Here is a 20,708-nt window from a genome sequence, read left to right on the forward strand (position 1 = left end):
AATCTAGTAAAAGGTAATCACCAAATAAATGTGAAAAAATACTTGGTAAGCAGTCCTAGTTTAGAGACCTCTCTTTACCCACAACAATATCTCCCTCTAGTGGAGAATATTTTTAAAATAGCATCACCATTATCTTCTGTAAAGTAAAATATTTTCCTGAAACGCGGTGAATGAGTGTTTCTGTATGCACAGGTCATTAATGAGAAGCAAAGGTAGTGACAGGGTTAAAATGTTTTACTGTAGTGCTACAGTACGCAACAGGTATGAATGAAAACATTGGGCAACATTATGTTCTGTGGTATTGTTCCGTATGACAAAAATATCTGGCATGTAGAATCCCCACAACATGGCAGTAGAGTAGAAAACAGAATAAAGAACGAAAAGAACAAAGAAATTAAAAGGTGTAAATAAAAGCATTCAAAGAGTCGACTTCCTTCTTGTGCTCTCCGATTCTCTCCCATTGGGTCTATCAGTACTGGCAATGGAGACTGAAATGTAAGGGTTTAAAAACCAGTAAAAACCAGGATCACAGATCTGGCTTTGTATAGCACAACTGTAATGGCTTACTCGCACACATGTGCTCCCTCACACTGACACACACACACACACACACACACACAGACATGACAAACCCACACCCTGGGAGAGCGATTGTCACCCCTGGCTTCCGTCCTCCAAGCTGAATTAGATTAGGAAAGTCAAGGTTAATCACCCAATAAATACATTCTGAAATCTCTTTTTGAAACACGGTCCTCGAGACAAATATATACAAATTGATAAAAAAAAATCAAAAAAAACAACAAAGTGTTTACATCTTAAAACAGTCACTTGAACGTGGTGTGGACCAAGATGCACACAAAATCCTTCCATTAGGCCGAAATATTACATTTTATTTCTTGTGTTTTCACGCATTCCTTCCATCATCACTCTACTCTTCGATGTGACTGATTGTATACACACTAGTGTCATGGTCTAGACCAAAAACAGTGCTATGCTATTATCACTCTTTACTACAGGCACACAAATACAAAGACACTCTATGTGACTCTCTGCCATGCCTCATTCCCAGTATTGTCCTTCCTATGTGTCACTACAAACACACACAGTGCTTCCTGTAAACAAGTACTCTTTGTCCTTCCGGATTATAAATACTGTTTTGGTAAAATCATCATCATTAAAAGACGAGACGGAGTGTATTTGAGTTTACATCCATACAAAACACACAGCATTGCACTGTTGGAAGATATTCCTTCTCCGTTTAGTTATGTTTTTCTTTTTTTTGGCTTCAGCGTTAAGGCCCAAATCTGGAGTGGAAGGGGCATATCTGCCTACTGTACTGTAGGTAGGAACAACACACATACAGGCACACTGACAGATAAACAGTATTGCAGGGCAATATAAAAAGATACTAAGGAATGGTGAAACATCCTCTTTGTCATTTTGCAAAATCATTCTTCATCATACATGTCATCTTTATTTTAAACAAAATCTTTACAGCCGTGCTCTCTCATCCCTCCTTTCCTGTCCAAAGTGCGTGGGTGCCGGTGCTGTTTCAGTCTGGCTACACCAGGGGGTGCTGTTCCTCTCAGATGACTGACAGGCTGTGGCTGTGGCTGTGTTTATTGCTTTAGTGTCCATGCTTCTCCCCTCTCAGAGGAAACTAAAGGGGACAAAGTTGCTCTCCAATCACTGATCTGAGGTCTCTGCCGTCATCTGCTGATTGGAGTCTGTGCTTTTTTTTTTTGGTGGGATCTGATGCCAGATCAGTGCTGGAGGGAAACCTGTCCCTGAAGAGTGGGCTCAGGTGAAGACGTAGTTGAGGAGGAGCTGTGAGAGGAGCAGGACACAGAGGACGAGACAGTGACGGCCCGTTAGCGACACACCGTCGTCCGTCGCCCTCTGACGAGTCAGCTGACGGCTCAGAGCCACCAGGTTCCTACAGGGGGGGAGGGGGGAGAGGGGGGTGAACACAGGTTAGAACATGCTGAGCAGGAACTAAGCCTAAACAATGTTAAATCAATATGAAATATGTTGAAAACAACCCTTTTAAAAAGGAATGAATCTTATTTAGAGTTGTGCATTTTTTATTATTATATTTTATAATTATGGGTATTTAATTACAGATGCACTGACACCATTTTCTATTCAACCAATGATTGAAGCAAAAGTTGGAGTTTCCAGTTCTGCTTTTAAATAAAAAAATTGAAACATTTTCCCACCCTATCCTTACTCTCAACCTATATGTGCTTGTTTACAAATGCTTCTATTAGGGGGAAAAATTGCTTTTATCCAAAAAAAGAGCAATATATCACATTATGATACACCCTACATGTGGGTGTGCAGGTCAGTGTGTGTCATTTTCACCTCTGGATGTCCTGCTGTGTCTTCTGTATGGATGTGATGGAAGCCTCTATCAAGGTGATGTCCTTTGCCTCTTTATTGCACCGTGCACACTGGTTTGAGAATCCTGAGGAACATGACCGACGAGAACATGAGACTTGTGCAGCTCGATATAAGACTGTTAGTTTCGATTGTGTGCGTTTGCCTCACCTTCGTTGTCCGAGGACTCGTGTGTGGGTTCTGGTGTGGTGCTGCTGCTCTCCGTGTTCTGGCTGCAGCTGGACGGCTGGCTGCTGGCCTTCCTTCGTTTCCCATTCATCTCGGCCTGGGAGGAGGCAGAAAAGATACGTTTTATGGCGCGTTTCCACTACAGCGCGGAGCACGGTTTAAGAGGGCTGTGACGTCAGCGGCCCGTCTTTGGTTGCGTTTCCACTTGGCCTAGTACCGGCCGGTGGGTCCTAATTCACAGTTTTTCTGGCCTCATAAAATCGCGGGTCTAGGGCCAGAGACAACGAGGCACAGTCGGGCTGAGTATGCTAAACTAGAGAGAGCATCGCTGGCAAGGGGGCTACAACTATAACAAGATGGACATATTTGACCGTGATTTAATTGTAATACACGTTTCAAAATGATGCCGAAGTAACAACATACTGATACCGGTTAGTAAAAACCATGAATTAATGCTTTGTCAAGTCTGCAGACAGACGGCAGGCGAAAAACCTTTTAAAATGCGTGTGTTCTAAATGGAGATTGGCTAAGCTAACGCAGTATATGCTCCGACCGTCCACACTCACAACAACGGCCTATACAGACATAAATAAAGCAGCGACTGTATTCACCATGACACAGACAGTCTGTGGTGTGTACTTGTTTAACTTTTGTCTAGTTTCTGAACATATATGAGGAGCTGTGAGCTCTGAGTGCTAACAGCTAACGGCTGTGTTGTTTTTCTGGGGTTTTCTGAAGATCACGTCACGGCTCCGCCTACACTGCGTTACTATAGATACTACCCCAGTTTCTAAACTGTAATGGAAATGCGCCATAAAGTGAGCCAGTCCTAACGAGGCCCAGCCATACCGAGCGGGGCCGAGCGAGGCCGTGTAGTGGAAACGCGCCATTAGTTGTGTGCGCAAGAAGTACGAAAAAAAGAGGCTCCTCATGCCTGTCAGTGATTTTGAAGCAACTAAATACTGGATACAGTCTGGCTTGAGAGTGTGATGGAGACGAAACTCAGAGAGACACGGGGAGAGCAGGAACTTTGATGGCAAATACTGATTTGCCATCAATACTGAATGATTTATTTGGAGCTTTGGCCGGAGAATTCACAAGACATGTGCTGTGCCACGAGCTGACACAGCGGTTGCCAAACCAATTCTGAAGATCTCTACCCCAGACCCATGTATTTAGCTAGTTCTGAGAGAAGAATCAACATTGTGCATAACAAGATAAAACCATAACACCTCTATCAGCTGACGCCAACAGGCAGGAACAGGGAGACAAAACACTGAGAGGGCAGCTGTGCTCAGTGAGGGGAGTACAAACTGATAAACTGGGTCAAAGTTATGGGCCTAGGAAAATATTTCCCCAACAGAGAGGAACAGTACAGACTTCCTTTTGGTGAAATGTCAATGACACATCAATAATAGATCAACACAGCCCTGGCCTGAAGGTGAGTGATTGTTCCGACTGACCTTCTGCTGGCTGGCCCAGCTGTGGCTGTAGGAGAGGCCGTTGTGTTGCCTCTGGCTCCTCTCGTGCGTCTGAACCACTCCGTCCTTCTCAAACTGAACCAAACAGCGCTCAGGGTCCCACGGCCGAGTGCTGCCAAATATACAAAATAAAATAAGATTTGGATTCAGTCTAATTTAAATGTTATTATTTCCATGTTCTTAATCTACAGCTCAAACAATATACTGACCAAAAATCTAGGCTAAAAAAATGAAAAACAGTGAGTGCCATCTCCTGTGTTTTATTTGCTTTCTGTGAGTGTGTTCATACTCCATGTGCCTGTAGGTCCACTCGGAGGTGACGGGGTCCTGATGGAAAAGTCTGGAGGTGGAGGGCTTGTCTCCTCTCTCCCTGGCCTCGGTCCGCTGAGCTTCCTCCAGCACAAACTTCTCCTGGGTGGCCCGCATCTGGTCCCGGTCCATGATGGCGCTGGTCACATGCTGCCACAGTCTGCCGGAGCATATTGAAAAGACATGAGCACACTGACGTATATTGGAACAGTAATGGAATGTTACTAAGTACATTAACTCAAGTACTATACTTCAGTACACGTCTGAGGTACTTGGGCTTTACTTATGTCATTCATCTTAATCCTTTGAATTTATAACATTTCAGAGGGAATTATCGTACTTTTACTATACTACAGTGATTCAACATTAAAGTGGACCTATCATGCTATATTTGAACAATATATTGTAGGGCCATACCTATATAAAGTATATAAATATAGTTTTTTTTTCAAAATACCAAACAGATCCTGCATTTTAGCCATGCCTCATTTCGCTCCATTTGCTCTTTCCAGCCCTGTTTTTGCAGGGGGCTGATTCTGTGAGCTGCAGCTGACCACGCCCCCCTGCAGGAGAGGGGAGCGTGCTTTGAGATCAGCTGCTGGGCTGTCAGAAGAGGGGGAGAAAAGGAGATCTCCGTCCTCCGTGTTTTATTCTTATATTATTATATGGAGTCGTTATTCATTTGTTTTAAAGCTCAATAAATAACAAAAGGCGCATTCACACTAGGGATGGGAATTTGAAAGCAAATGTATATTCGAATATTCGACCCCCAAAAAAACGGTTAACCGGTTAACCGAAATGTACATATCCTATAAAAAAAAAATTGGGTCAAAAAAAAATGTCTAACATTTAAAAAAAAAAAGATTTTTTCAATAACTTTTGGAAATAAATAAATACATGTTCAAATAAGTATAGAAACCAAGTCGAATTTGTCAAATGTATTGAACTGGTGATCACAGTTTGACAGCTATAGGCCTACAGCTTTCATGTGCGGAGGCGATTCACAATCAGGTCAGCTGTAGAGAAGACCCTCTCAGCTATAGCAAGGAGACCCTCTCAGGTATAGCAAGGTATAGTATGTATATATATAAGTTTAATTTGGCATAGTTTGCACTCAACACCGCACTCACTAACCTGGTCGAAATATTTCCACACATTACTCCTTTTTGACGCCATGTCTGTTGTGTAGGACTCTTCTTAGGCCCCGCTCACACGGGAACGTTTGCGTTTATGCACAGTATGCATATTCAAAAAAGTCTTCCGTTCACATGCATTCGTTTCATTTAACGCGTCTGTTCAAACGACTGTAAGTGGCGCTGTAACTTCCGCCAAAATACACCAAAAGCAGCGAAGAAGAGCAGCCCAGCAGCCCCGCCGCAATGTTGCCATGGCTACCCTTCTGTTCATGCCCCGCGGTGTATTTAGCAACATGTAGTTCATGTAATTCTCCATGTCCACTTGTTGCTGATGGTTGTGGTAGAGGAGCTGTATATTTTTGCACTAATATCTGTAGCATGGTCAGTAGCAGTAGCACTAGCAGTAGCTACTGACAGGAGGAAGTGTGTGTGGCGATTGCTGGTATTCAGCGGGATATAGTCATTTCCTCAGCATATGGATAAATGCAACGGGGAAGTTAACTGAAAGAAACCGAATCAGTGGATATTGCATCGACCGACCAAGAAGCACGTCTCCGTGGAGAGGACCCGCTCAGAAAGAGAGAGATATTCTCTACAAACACCGGGTGAGATCCTCCTTTGTCAATATAATGGATCAATGCATGAAATCTGACTCTGTTTATTTTGTTTAAGGAGTATATTGGGCGTTAACAATTCTGGTTTGCCTTTTATAATATTATTTCATTCAAGAACCCCTTGTGCGTTTAATTAACACAGCTATTTTTGATAGTTGCTACAGCAGTGAGCAGGAGAGGTGGGGCTATCGCTATTTTTTCAGGAAATATTCGTATCGAGGTGATTACACAGACTCGGTTGACCCCCCAGAGCGTTTCGTTTGCAAATCTATCCACCTTGGGACCCGTTATCGTTTGTGGGGTCAGTTTCTATCGGCCTCGTGTAAATAATAGGGCTATACGCACGCGAAACTATGCAGATACAAGCAGTTTTCTCCTCGTGTAAACGGCGCCTTAGAGTGTAAATAATTACCGGACTATGACTGGTAAAATATGTTGAATACCGGCAAAACTAAATCTCTCCTGTCAAAATGTCTATGTACTTTTCCGCCACACACGGTTGCCAAGCAGCGCTTATTGTTGTTTAGGCTGGCCACTCATGTGTCGCGAGTGTTGACAGGGGGCGGGGGAGCACGCTCATGAACTGTTAGCGCCGGAACCTCCCAATGGCTGTGGAGCGCATTTGCGCCGCATTTGGGCATAAGATGAGGTTTGAGTCTGCGTGATTTTCGTGTAGGCAGGGGCAGCAGGCATATCATTAGCTAGAACTAGCTAGATCCGATGGATTTGGACAGAAACGCGAGTGAAGTACCGGACGCGAGAGAGAGAGATCAGCACCTGCAGCTCTGCCCGCTGTGAGGGACCGGTGAGCGGAGCAAAACACACCTGTAGACGTCACCTAACACATTTAGCTATGGCACTGTCGTATACATTGAATTATTCAATTTGATAATATGTAATCAACTTAGGCATCCCTCCCAAAAAATAAATAAATTAATTAATTAATACAAATATTCATAACTCATATTCGAATACCTGAATAATTATTCGAATACCTGAATAATTTCGAATATTCGTTCCCATCCCTAGTTCACACCAAGTACTTTGCCGTATTTAGTGCCGGCACTCAGTGCCCCGGCACTTATTACCCCAGGGCATTTAGTACAGATCGCGTTCACACCGGAGTACTTTTCCCTGAGGGAAGATTACGCAAATGAGCCGCTGACGTCACTTCGTCTTCTTCTGCTTTGGGTTTACTGGCAGGCAGCAAACAACTTCACGGCGTATACTGCCACCCGGAGTCCCCGGCCGGAAGTCCCCGGAGTTGGGGACTGGCTTCAGTCACACCACCTCATCTCCACCGCTCCCATGTTTTATTTTGTGTTGCCATAAGTTAGTCTCTCTGCGTTTGTGCACTGGGCGAATGCTAATGCTAATAATGCTAATGCCAGGATAATAAAATGGCGGCTCTACAAAATATTTCAGAGTTGTACGGGGCGTGGTTTGCAATTCGCCCAGCCAATCAGAACTGGGGTACTTTTTTCCCCCAGGAAAGTACCATCTCTCAGCAGGCACTAAAAATGGGGGTAAAAGTTCCCTTGGAAGAGGCGGAGAGGTGGATGTTTGTCATCTGCTGGTGGACTACCGGAGAGAATTACAGTGCTTGCCTCGACGGGGAGGGATTGCATTGAATTACAGCAGCAGGAGCAAACGCTTGCCTCGGGGAGGGAGAAAAAGAGGCACAGGGGAGAATAAACAGAAGGGCAACCATGGCAACCATGCGCGGGAAGTCTTCTTCGCTGCTTTTGTGGCAGACTACAGCGCCACTTACAGGCCTGGCATATGTACTACAGCGTCTCCAGCGCTTTCGAGCGGCAATGGCCGGCCGTGGCCCAACCCCACATTCCCCTGATAGGTGGAGAGTTGGCCATATAGGCGGAGCTCCTCGTTCCTGACGTCAGAGAAATTTCAAATCTGTATCAGTCTGTATCAGATCCGTTGCAGCCCCGTTTTTAGAGATTTGGGTATGGAGGAAAAGAGAGGGTTGTGTTTTCTGTTCCCCGACACACCGGGGACACATATTCATGTATAAAAGACGTACAAAAGTGCATTTTGCATGATAGGTCCCCTTTAAGTAACGAAAAAAAAGAAGAAGAAAATATGATATAAAATTGGCTCCAAATTTCCAAACCACTACAACAAAATCCTAAAAAAATCCTTAATATATATTAATTGCTGACATTCCAAAAATGTATATGATATTTTGGATAAAAATGTCTTTCTGCATAATGAGTTATTTTACTTTTGGTACTTTAAAGTACATAGTGCTGTTAATTCGTCTGAATTCGTTACTTCATTAACATTTTGTATGTGGGATTTTTACTTGTAAAAGAGTATATATAGACTGTGGAATGTCTACTTTTAAGTGAAGGATCTCAGCACTTAGACCACCACTGTATTTTACATTTAAGTGCTTTTTTAAGTGAGTAGCAGTGTTGTAGTATTTTTTATTTTACCTTGTCAAGCACAGATGTGGCTGCATTTTATCTATTTACGTGTGCCAGCTCCAGAGCACTGGCACACACTGATGGGATGCCACTGTCTGACATAAGAATTGACTTGAGATAAAAGCACGTGCTGTTTACCTTTCAGACTCGAACTCTCCCTGCTGCTCTATTTGGACCACTTGTCTCTTGAGGCGGCTGCTGCGAATGTCTGAGCTCGGGTTCCACAACGTCTCCTGCTGGCCCGAGCGCTTCTCGTTGATGAACACCTCACCGTCCTGAATAAAGCAAAGGCAACCCAATGTTCAGTCCTATCCCATGGGGAAATCCAGAACATATTTATTGTTTTTTATTATCAATTTAACTAATAGAGTGGTGCAGGGATGACGTATTTTTGTAGGCCGACCCAGAAGTAAGCTGGTTCCCTCGACAAAAAAGCAATGGGATTTCTCCATAGGATTTTGGAATATTGTAAAGAATAAGATCTGTGGAAAACGAACCTGTTTGATAAATGCACGTTTTGTTCAGCCGGATAATCTCCACGTATGTATGTACAATATCATTTTCGAATCATAAATCTAATCGATAGATTCATGATCGATAGATTTATAATTAGAAAATTAGAAAAGTAGGGTAGACATGTGGAGATTATCCGGCTCAACAAAACGTGCATTTATCTAACCGGTTCGTTTTCCATAGATCTTATTTTTTACAATATTCCAAAATCCTGTTGCTTTTTTTGTCCAGGGAACCCATGCGCAGCTTACTTCCAGGTCAGCCTACAAAAATATGTCATCCCTGCACCACTCTATTGTAAAAAGATGAAATTCATTTTCAAACTATACAACGCGTTCTTACTTATTCCTGCAGCCCCCTGTGGACTCCTCTTACTACCAGTTATTCTGCCTCTGTTTACAACAGAGAATCACTAAATACTGAGTTGCAGCGAGTAAGTGGCAGAGACGGATGCTGAAAGATTAATTTAAAAAGGGAGATTGAGATTGGGGGTGGGGATTAGAGTGCTAAAACCTGGATAAAAGCTCTCACCCAGTGTCCATCCACGGTGGCCAGTTGCTCCTCTCCCACACAGATCTTCCCGCTGATCTGATTCACAGAGCAGGCGCCTCCAAGGAAAGGCTGCAGACAAAGTGTGAAAATCTTTACTGAAAATGCTGTTATCGCATAATGCAGAGTATGTATAAATATATAAGAAAAAAACGTACCTTGAGTTTGAACTCCAGCTCTGTGAAACATTTGGTTTTCTCACACTCGATGGTGACCTTGCCACCCAGCTCTAGCGTCATAGTGCCGTACAGAATACCTACAGGAGGACAGATACAGTGCGACAGATCAGTAAACACAACATAGATGAGAACAACTACATCCTGTTGGCAGTCAAACGATCAGTAACATTGCCTGTGTTGACGTGCTGTTCGACAAATAATTTATGATCTAGGTACGGTAGCGAGTGGCCGGACTGTAACACAAGATAAAGACTGTCATTTACAACATGACCGTATACACTCGGTGAATAAATGGACACCCGACCCGACTTAGATTGCACTCAGCATCCATCCCTAATGTTGGCTGTCTGCCACGTGAGAGTTCATGTTCAGAGCGGAGTGCTATTGATTTCCAGTAGCTCAGACACATTAGGCTACAACAGATGGCTGCAAAAGTTACAGCCCACACATCATTTGTCACAGAACACAGAATCCATCGCATCCATGAAAGAACAGTTATTATGTTTAAGAAAATCGTCTGTATTTTCTATCCCTGACCTTATTTTTGTAAGATTTTCTATCTAAGTGACTAATGGGGAAAACAATTTTTGAAATGTGTCCGGTATTCATCGAGAGTGCTTTTGAAGTTAGCCGCAAAACGGGCTGTAATGTAATCTTTGGGTCAATTCTGCACTGTCATTTTACATAAACTAAAATAGCTTTTTTTGCAGGCTCGGATTTTTCTTATTAGATGTCAGGCAAAATTATAAAAAAGGACCCTAGTGAGAAATTCAACATTTTTCTTTACAAATATTAGTCAAACGGACAGTGAAGGTGACTGTTACATGTTGAATAACTACATTTGATTGTTATAACAATACAGGATTAAGAGGGACATTACTCAACAACACTCAAATTGTCCTTAAATTGTTTTTGAACACACAAGTTAGTGGGGAAGTTCATTATATTTTCCTATAGGGGTATTACCTTTGCAGTGAGCATACGGCATGGTGATGACATACTCCTCATCTCTTCCCAGGAACAGCAGCCTGGCTTTTCCATCCAGAATAGCTGACAGAGAGTTACCTACAATAAAGAAGCACATGAATAATATGTCCTTATAAATCCTCGTTATAAAGATTATCCCGACAGACCTTGACGCAGAACCACATTGTTTTGTCCTTGCATGACTTTGAAATGTGTGAATGTGTTTTGGTCACACCAGACAAACAGATTATATATTGTAGTGTGTTGTGTACCATAGAACTTGGATTTGGCCAGGATGCTACCACTGATAGAATAACCGTCCTTCCTATTGCAGATATAAAAGGCAGAGATGGGCGGATGGTGGGACACCTGGCAGAGGAAAGAGAGAGACGTGTGAGCAACAGTGTGAGAAGAAAAGGAGTCAGATACCCTCTGACAGCTAAAATGTGTGAAAATATATGACACAAAGCAATAATGGTGTGCATTTAAGCTATTCTAGGAGTGAAGCTGGTTTTGACCTGTTCAGCTATGTAGAAAGTGCAGCTGTCGGTTTGAGGATGAAGCCAGCAGCAGCGAAACGTTTCCCCCAGGATTGGGTTGTAAGGCTTCTTTAGACCCTGAAATGCAAATACATACATACACTTTGGTATCAGATTGAAAACGTGTACAGCATTGCAGGGAGAAGGCCCTGTGGATGTTCCAATACTGATTAAAGGTTACAGAGGTTGTTAAGCTTTTACCCATCCACCTCCAGGGAACTTCCTAGATTTAGTTCTCCCAAAGCATGTTGAGCCGGCCCAGTTTAATCTACAGGCCTTAGCTCATGATGGGTGATTTTGCTGCCACTGAGAATATAAACTCCTAACGAGTAGAGAGAAACAAGCTTCTGCTGTCAGTTTCATTGCACAAATCGACCCAGGGCAGTCGTTTGTGGGGCAAGCCAAGAAAGCACAGAAATTGATGTTAGAGGATGTGAAGCCAAAAAAAGGGCAGTCTAAAAAATGCAAACACAAAGAGAAAATCTCCCAGGGCTCCTAAAATGACTGCTTCCAAGTGAAACTGAAAAAACTGAATGGAGAAATAAACAGAGTGCTTTGGCTCTGGGTACTGCTGAAATAGTCAAATGGAATTTGATAGACCCCTAAGCTGTAGTTTTTCTACGTTTACTTTATTTAGTAATACCAAAGAATTCAATGGAAAAATACTAATTATTTTGTTTGTGTCAGATTTTTTTTTCACGCAACTATACTTAGAGGTACATATGGTATAGCTGCCATCATCATCTCTGAAATGTCAAAAACAGGGGCCTCTTTTAATCAAGAGTGTCCAATATGATGGCCACAACAAGCCACCGGTACAATAGTGAAAATAAATCTTACCTTTGGCTTCTTGTAGAAACCAGACAAGTACCATCTCAGCACCTGCTTGATCCGACCATATGCACTCTCCTCGAGTGCAGCTCTGTGGCAAGAGAGATTGTAAATGAGACACAAAAATTCCAACAAGTAAAGCAGACATAACAAAGCTTGTCTTTATCAGACTTTTAAGGAAAATGCTCAAATGTGTGCACTCTTATGGACAGACACACACACAAGGTATAGTGAATTTAAGTGACTGACTGTGAGAGCAGGTCAGCGTGGTAGTAGTAGTCAGACAGCTTGTCCAGGAAGGAGCGGGGCTCCAGGATGAAGGTGGGCAGCACCACCTTGGACAGATCCATGCCGGGGCGCAGCTGCTTCAGCAGGGTCCAGATCAGACCCTTGTTCTCCTCTGATACGGTCTCTACCTGGGACGCCTCCCCAGCCTGAAGTAACAACAGACAGACATGAGTGAGGAGACCTTATTGGTTAAACTCTGGTCAGAGTCCTGGGTTGAGACACCAGGGACATGCACTATGAAGGACATCCCTGAAGTATTACAAACATGGCTTCAGAACACAAAGGAATACTCAAATCTTCAAAACACTGAATATGCATTTGTTTTTACATTTTCTTGCAGCCTTTTTATAACATTAAAGCCTGCTGTGAGGGATCCCTCACAGTAACTCCAACAAAACATGGCAGAGCTTCCTTCATAAAAGATGTAATGGTAAACCCACCTCAGCCATCTCCTCTGTGCTCTGCTCCACATAGGCTGTGGCCTGTGGCCCGGGGGACAGCTCGTCTGATTGGTCCATGTCGCTCTCTTCTGTCACCCTTCCACCGTTCTCATTGGCCGCAGTGTACCAGTCATCGTGAGCCTCGCGCTCCGATTTGTCTGAAAAGCCGTCATGCTCCATGTGGTGATTGCCCAGCAGCACAGTGTCATTTAACCTAATGGCAAAAGAAGAGAACACCAAGGTTAGAATTATAATAAGCAAGCCTGATATTCAACAGTTTTACTGCTACTGCAGCATAGAAGAGGATTTCCTCGTCTGGAAATGATGTAATGAATTACATATGAAGAATAACCACAGGATTTAATGAGGCAGTTCCCTTGTAAAATAAATGTGTGTATTGATCTTTGACAGGTTGTATCTTAATCAATTTAAACTGGTGTCATGAGTGGCTCTTACAATGCCAGCACGTCATTACCAGGGAGGGTTCAATTAGGGGAGGAAGCATAAGGGAGTTAATGACCGTGGTTAGACATTAAAGAAGAGTAACGTTGCATGACATCACAAACATCTTATTTAAATATAGTTGAGTGCTGTCAAAGCTTTTATGATTAGCTCATCAGTAAGGCTGTCTATAAAAACCTGTCACAGACTTCTGAGAAAGACAGAAATAACCCAAAGTGAACTTTAAAGGCTCTGAAGGGCCTCTAAATGTTTATTGAATGTGTAATCGAACCGTTTCGTCCCCACGGCTGTGCTGAGTAACCTCATTGCATTAGAGATTATCAGATAAATAAAACTGGCAGGGCTGGATGTATTCAGTAAATCTGACCCACTGGTTGCCAGGACAACTAGGCCACTCCCCATGTATTTGGTCTGAATGTGGCTGGCCAGAAATGAGGGGACACATGCTGAGATACAAACTAGAGCTTATGCTTATGGAACTTTTCAGTCTTGGAAACATCAAACCCAGATCTTACATCCGTCAGCACCGAAATAACCAGAGCAAAGTTAAAAACAGAAAGGGGAACTGATTTAAGGAGTCATGAATCAGCTTGTAAAAGAAGCTGAATAACAGAGGGAAAAAGGGACAGACCGGGTGAAATCGATCTAATAGGGAACATCATGGTTCCAATCCTACAGCCATTTTACAAGTCAGACAGTGGACGTCTGTGTGTTCTGGTGGGGGCCTGTCCCGAAACACATTCACAAGGACACGTACGTAGAGACAGAAATGAAAGCAGGTGCAGATCTTATCCTTACTATGTGTTGTTAAGTCAGCTATCTCACAATACTCCACATTATCAAACACAGTCAAACATAAGGGCAGTGGAAGATAATTGCAGTGTGTGTCACAAGCTCTCACAAACACATTCACAGAAGGGATTATGGTTACAGAAAACAAGAAAACAGATTATGTGCACAATAGCGCAAGGGAGTTCAAATTTCAAAAAGCCTGCGGGCTCGACAGACGAGAACAGTCAAATTCCTGCGCACTCTGTGGATCACTGACGGAGCACTGATGTTATATATTAACCCGAACACGCCCTGGAACAGAGGTAGCTTTCCTTACCTCAAAGACATACAGAGAAACAGACAACTCTTCCTCAGGAGTCAAATAACCACCGACGGGAAATCCAAACACAAGCCAAGTCTGTCGTTATCTCATCTCCTGTGCGTGCGTAAATCTTTTAGATCTATTTACTAAAACGTGCAGTTTGGTTTTTCCTCGGCTCCAGCACAGCTGCTTCCTGAATGTGTGTGTGCATATTTCTGTCTGTGTGCCAATGTATTTGCGTGTGTGTGTGTGTGTGAGCTTGCTGCCGTCTCTTTCTGGGCGGTGTATGATTCTCATTCTATCTCATCTTCCTGCTCCTTTGACAGTCATGTGATAGGGTGGGCTGCTATGATTGGCTGGAAGAGGAGCAGGAGAGGAGGGGGGGCTGGGGTGGATGGCCAGAGGGAGGGTAGAGCCATGGAGGAGGGGAGGGATGTCTAATGTAGAGTGTAAACAGAACACAAACTGCGACGCACACGTATTAAATGGGAAAATAAATCGTAACATGTATAAAAAATGCAACACTGTCAAACGAGATTGCATTTAAAAATGTGCCTCTGGCAGATAATTGTATAGCTTTATTGTTACACAACAGTTGTCAACGGTTAATGGATTGACAAAGTGGAGCACGCACTTGCACAACATCCACATTATTTTCTCCCCCTGTATTTCTACTGATCACATTAATAGGTGTCAGTAAGGCCGATTTTTAACTAGTTTCACAGTGTGATACTTTATACCCTATCCCAAACAAAGATAACTGACTAGGACAAATTAAGATTGACACTGCACCTACAGTACGACACATTTTCATCTATGAATGACAACACCACTTAAAAAAACCGCCTACATTTTCTTTAAGCCATCACTTTTCTATTTGTATCATAAATAGTATATACACCCATTAGGCTTATACATAGCTGGAAATGTAAGTTTGGCTCAACTTCACTGATAAATAAAACAGTGGCAGACTCATTTTGGCACAAGCATGCTACAGTATATTTAGATTCTGTTTGGAGGGAAGGGTGAATCAGCTCCAATAAATAAAGAAGCTACAGTAGCTTCCTCACCAAGGCGCCGAGAGCAGCTCGTTTTTAGAAGAGTCTTCAAGGTCTGCCCTAAGAGGGGACTGTGTAGTCCAGTTCCTTTGGTAAACACTGTTTCTCTGTGAGGGCATCAACACGTTGGAACACAATACCAATACAGATAAGGAATAACACCTCCTATCATACATTTAACCGCAATCATAAGAACTGGCTTTTAAGCAATCAAAAATGTGAACACTTTTAACTGTATCAAGGTATGATGATATTTCATCTGTTTGCATGTTTGTTTGTTCCTCTCTATTGTTGTACTGCTGTTCCTATTTATTGTTGTACTGCTATTTATTGATGTACTGCTGTTGTCTGCTGTACTCTATTTAATTATGTTTTTATTTCTCTAGTCTTGTTGTGGTCATTTAACATCTTGCCAAGGACAACAGTTGAAAATTAGCTTGCTGGCTAATACTGGCTCATTTACAGCAATGTGGATTAATGTGCACTGTCCTTTAAATAAATAAATAAATAAATAAATAAATAAACAAACAAACAAACAAGACTAAATGGAAATCAAACTATAAAGCAAGAAATCTTTGTCCGTCTGTAATGTGAAGAAAAATTCCTAAGGATGTATGTTAAGACAACCATGAAGCTTAAATTACGATTTGTATTTACGATGATACAACTTTATTCATAACGAATAGAAAACAAGTCAGCTGCAGCGAATAACTCAATGCCGGTTAATGCAAGTAAGGATTCCGGTCACTAACACAATCACACCTCCTTAAAAGCACGGTGACAATTCATCTATATTAAGTAAAGAGCAATGGCAGATGTTATTGACAGCCAAATGGTGCCTTTAAATATTGATGTCGCAATAAATTGATTGTTGTTTTCTTTTGGTAAAGGATGATCCATTGTTCCCTGTGCTAAGGAAGATAAGAAAGGATTGAAGCACCTTTCTTTACCATTAATACAATTCAGCTCCTATCAAGGCCGCCACTTAGATACTGGGTCATTTCACTCAGTTAAGAACGTTCCTATGTGTCAGACAAGACATTTTCAAACTGATAGATCTTAAAGAGCCACTCACTTTGTTGGCACACTGAACAGTGTGTGAAAACTGGTCTGGTTGGTAGCAAGGCAAACAGAGTGATGTTTCTCCGCTTCCTTATTAGAGCTCTGACTCAGCTCACCTGGGCTGTGTAGTTTACTCTAGACAGCACAGGTGAACCTCGTTCCTCCTCACACAGTTCATCAGGGACATTGCAGACAAGTCAAGAAGTTTATATTACCGTTTGGATTATGTATATTCCTGTAACTCTTAGTTTTATGGCATTGTGTTACTGTGTTGGGAAAACCAAAGACAGACTTATGTCTAAATTAATTTGTTCCCAGTATGAACGTGTATCTCTAACAATCATTATTCCTATGACACAATTTTAAAACTAGCTAACAGCACAGGGAGAAGTTTCCTGGGAGCAAAATAAGTATATTGATTGACTATGTCCTTGTGTTATAACTTGCAGTTTTTCTCATATAAACCTTATTTTGTATCTTTTTTTTGCATTTGAAATGATTAGAGGTTCAACATAGACACAACTCAAGAGTCCCAGGTTTTCCAGGAGGCAGTTTTCTAGTGTCCAAATTGGTAGCATGCAATGTATACAGTAAAAACATTACGTTTGATATGCTCCCTTTCAAATATACACAAGGCACTGCATGATGATTGTGGTTTGTAAAGCGTTTAACACAAACTAAATCATTTCACAAGGATGGTGCACCCCACGTTTCTCCAGCTGCTATTTCGAGTTGATTAGTGAGAACCACAGAGACTATATTTTAGACCTACCAGCTGGGAGTTTCTCAGTGCATAAATAAGACAGCACGAATGTGTTTGGTGGAATGCCAAGAGTCTTGCGAGTGAATTGGCAAGCGCAACAACTTGGGAGTGTGATTACAGAAAACACTTATCAAATGACAACAACAAGAAAGTGTCAGATGGAGATAAATGATATGCGAGATGCTTTCAGTGTATGCAGCTGTACAGTATGTACTTACTGTAGAAGCTCTGCATCGGTGAGTGTGGAGGACTGCAGCAGGTGGAGTATGTGAGAGGAGTCTGAGGATGAGCTGAACTCCCCTTCCTTCCCGCCTTTGGCTGTCAGCTTGTAGAGACTGGAGCAGCTGAGAGCCAGCTCCAAAGCATCCATCCAGCACCGGCCTGATGAGAGAGATACAGGAAAGAGTGCCTTGAATAAATGCTTGTAAAAATTATTAATCAAAAATGCTAGACACACACAAGCACAATTCAAACTGAAGCAAGGACATACAAGCCTCACCATCAGACTCAGACGCTGCTCTGAAGATCAGGTAGTTGCTGGGTAGCGGCTGCGTGATGGAGCCAACGTTCTCTCCTTTGGGACCCTGAACATAAGGATGAAACGATGAGTCACGCTTCATGCCATTTTAGTCATGTTTTACCAACAGAAGCAAATGGCTCTCTCAAGGGCTATATGCATAATAGAGCACTGAAGACGATAATTGTCACTTAAAAATGAAAACTATTGGGTGAATACAAATGAAAGGTTACACTTACAAGAAGAGGCTAGTCTATTTATAGAGCACATTTCACAGAAAAGCAATCAACATATAAAATGCACAGAAATTAAATACGGTTACTGATAACATTGCTTTTGTTTTAACCCTGCAGTGCATTAAGCCCTGATTTTTCATTTGGCACAACTAAACCACATTTGTATTTAAAACTCCAGTCATGACAACTACAAAGCCCCCTTGAAAAGTCTGTTTTGTTACAGCTGAGCCAACAAACATGTCTGACCTTGACAGCCCAGATGGATTTGTCCAGCGGGTGGTAGAGCTTGAAGCAGAAGCCGTCCTTCTTGGAAGGTCTCTCGATCAGCTTGCACGCACTGAGCAGGATGGTGCCCACCCAGTGGTCCGATTTGGGGGTCTTATAGATGAGAAGAATTCCTGGCTTCAGGGCACACCACAGCTTGGTCCAACTCTTTAAAGAGCCACGAATCTAAAGGACAAGATGTTAGTATCAGAGCATAATGCGAGGACAAGAAATATGATGTTGTCACAGGATTGACTTGCAAGGTGCTAAAAGGCACACTTTGTTTGGAAATGACTATTAAAATGATGATAAGCAAAGAGCATGTATGGCAGAAGATACAAAGCCTGAATATGTTTCTGAAGATTTGTATTATTCTTGATGTCAATGTAGTAGCTTCGTCTTATAGAAACCCCCCCCACACCTTTAGCCAGTCGGACATGATGACAACACTGGGGTCCTTCAGTGCAGTGAACAGTTCTTTGGCTGCCCGTTTCTTCTCTTGTCTGTAGTTCTGCTTTTGAACCTGTGAAACAGAAAAAACAATGACACACAGATGAGTCATCAGTGGTTACTGCTCAGAGGACTGATCTGAGGGTACCAACACTAGGTGGAAGCAGAGTCAACTAAACACTAGCAACCATGCTCTCCGTGTCATTAACAGGCTTTATTGTTGATCATTTGACACATACAAGAGGGTACACATTTAAAATAACAATAAGGTTTTCAAAGGTACATTTATTTCACTGAGTTTAGACAGACAGATACTGAGGAGATACATGACCTGCCCTTTAACAGTATTTCCAAACTGCATGATAATAATTAAAATGTTTCACAACTGTGAAGGTTTTGATGTTTGTGTACCTTGAGAGACTCCTTTCGGGCCAGCTTCTCTGTGGGGGAGGGGCACTCGACACCATTAAACATCCTGGACTCAGACTGGGGGAGGGAGGGAGGAGAGGAAACAGTCAGTTTGGATAAAGAAAAGGGAGAAACTACGTAAGAACACAGCAGAGATTCTATAACTGCATTTTAAATGTATTATCATTTAAAAAGACATATCACCCAAACAATACACAGTTAGCTCTTGTGATATAACCCCACAAGTGCCAAGACTTGCTTTCTTCTTGAACCCCACATTGATTTATTCTTCCCTTAGCCACGTAGCTCATCTGATCTGCCACAAGTTTGTATGAAGCAGGCGGGTGGCCCGTTTCAAAGCAGCTGCTAGTGTGACCACAAACCCACTAACTTCCTTGGTTAGACATCAAAGGGCCCTGTTACTGTTTGATGGGCTCCACTGATCAGTAAGAAGGGATTAGAATCTCAGTGTTAGATTTTGCTGCCGTTTCTCAGTTTAATTGCATAACCACTTGATCTGAATGCCCTAAACAAATAACAATCACAATATTTTTTGGTGAGCCCACACATACACTTAAGTCTTATCTTTATGTGTTAAAAAAGCCATTCTTAAAAGCGTAGTACAATACAACAACGCTGTGTAAATGATAACATGCAAGTGTTAAGGCAGTGCTCAGTCTCCTATTGTCCCATAAGGGCTTTTAGAATAGAAGAGAGGGCAAAAGGCCACAGATGCAGCTGCGCCTGTCAATTATTCCACATATAAATAAGCAATATTGCGGTGCGAGGCGAAGCAACAAAAGGAGAGGAAACAAGACAAAATGAGATTGCCCAGTTGCCAGTGGAAACATTGAATTACCACTCTTAATTAGTATTACTAAGGAATGGAAACAGAGTGTTAGAACTAATGCAACAAAGGCAGCACCAGGACATTTAGGGTCTGGGTCAAATACATGGCATGTGATGCTAAAGACACAGTTCCCACCATGGCCCCGACAAGTTCAACCATAAATAATGGTTTTAATTCCTCGTTGGGTATTGCTGATTCTCGACAAAAGTAATGCTTCTGGTTTCCATTTCAAATCCACAGATGTGACAGCTTTGTGTATTTTATGAAAAAATAATGTAGGTTTGTCTACTTAGGATCCGTACTGCAGAGGAAAATAAATCATCGTAGAATACAAAAGGAAAGAAGCTCACCTAATGAGTCAGTTAGATTGAGCTGCCCAATCAGTAACTGTGTTCTTACCTTGCTGCCTGGTGATTGGGCAGGACTAAGTTCATTACTCAGCATGGAGAGACCGTTCCTGTCTGTGTCACTGCCTGGTGGGAACCCACAACACACAGTCACATACAAATGTGAATAAATCTGCGGACAGACAATTAAAGCAGGGCAGCCACACACGCAGATAATAAGCCGCAGCTGAGGTTTGTCACAGTACACCATCATTTCACACACACTGGATTCCAGTGGCACACACCTGGACTATCATACTTTGTGACATTTACATTTCTGTTGTCAGTTTTTAACCTCT

The 20,708-nt window shown here is 42.4% G+C and overlaps 1 protein-coding gene across 3 annotated transcripts in view; it reads right to left on the minus strand.

Moving 5' to 3' along the window:
- Positions 1-218: 218 nt before the first annotated feature.
- The window catches only part of osbpl5 (oxysterol binding protein-like 5), a 48,227-nt gene continuing 27,737 nt past the window's right edge, over positions 219-20,708 (minus strand). For 2 of the 3 annotated variants that reach the window (XM_034141568.1, XM_034141569.1), the window contains 20 exons: positions 20,423-20,496; positions 19,177-19,251; positions 18,737-18,838; positions 18,298-18,501; positions 17,789-17,882; positions 17,517-17,679; positions 12,861-13,074; positions 12,382-12,566; positions 12,142-12,223; positions 11,281-11,379; positions 11,035-11,131; positions 10,763-10,861; positions 9,776-9,873; positions 9,600-9,689; positions 8,694-8,830; positions 4,339-4,518; positions 4,032-4,161; positions 2,551-2,665; positions 2,365-2,467; positions 219-1,936 (listed from right to left, as the gene is read on the minus strand). In XM_034141568.1, coding sequence (XP_033997459.1) covers positions 1,801-1,936; positions 2,365-2,467; positions 2,551-2,665; positions 4,032-4,161; positions 4,339-4,518; positions 8,694-8,830; positions 9,600-9,689; positions 9,776-9,873; positions 10,763-10,861; positions 11,035-11,131; positions 11,281-11,379; positions 12,142-12,223; positions 12,382-12,566; positions 12,861-13,074; positions 17,517-17,679; positions 17,789-17,882; positions 18,298-18,501; positions 18,737-18,838; positions 19,177-19,251; positions 20,423-20,496 — 2,477 coding nt within the window. In that variant the 3' untranslated portion in view covers positions 219-1,800. The remainder of the gene's footprint in view (positions 1,937-2,364; positions 2,468-2,550; positions 2,666-4,031; positions 4,162-4,338; positions 4,519-8,693; positions 8,831-9,599; positions 9,690-9,775; positions 9,874-10,762; positions 10,862-11,034; positions 11,132-11,280; positions 11,380-12,141; positions 12,224-12,381; positions 12,567-12,860; positions 13,075-17,516; positions 17,680-17,788; positions 17,883-18,297; positions 18,502-18,736; positions 18,839-19,176; positions 19,252-20,422; positions 20,497-20,708) is intronic. The other variant, XM_034141570.1, reaches the window with a different exon arrangement.

The sequence above is a fragment of the Trematomus bernacchii genome, unplaced genomic scaffold (genome assembly GCF_902827165.1).
Source record: "Trematomus bernacchii unplaced genomic scaffold, fTreBer1.1, whole genome shotgun sequence".
Classification (NCBI taxonomy): domain Eukaryota; kingdom Metazoa; phylum Chordata; class Actinopteri; order Perciformes; family Nototheniidae; genus Trematomus; species Trematomus bernacchii.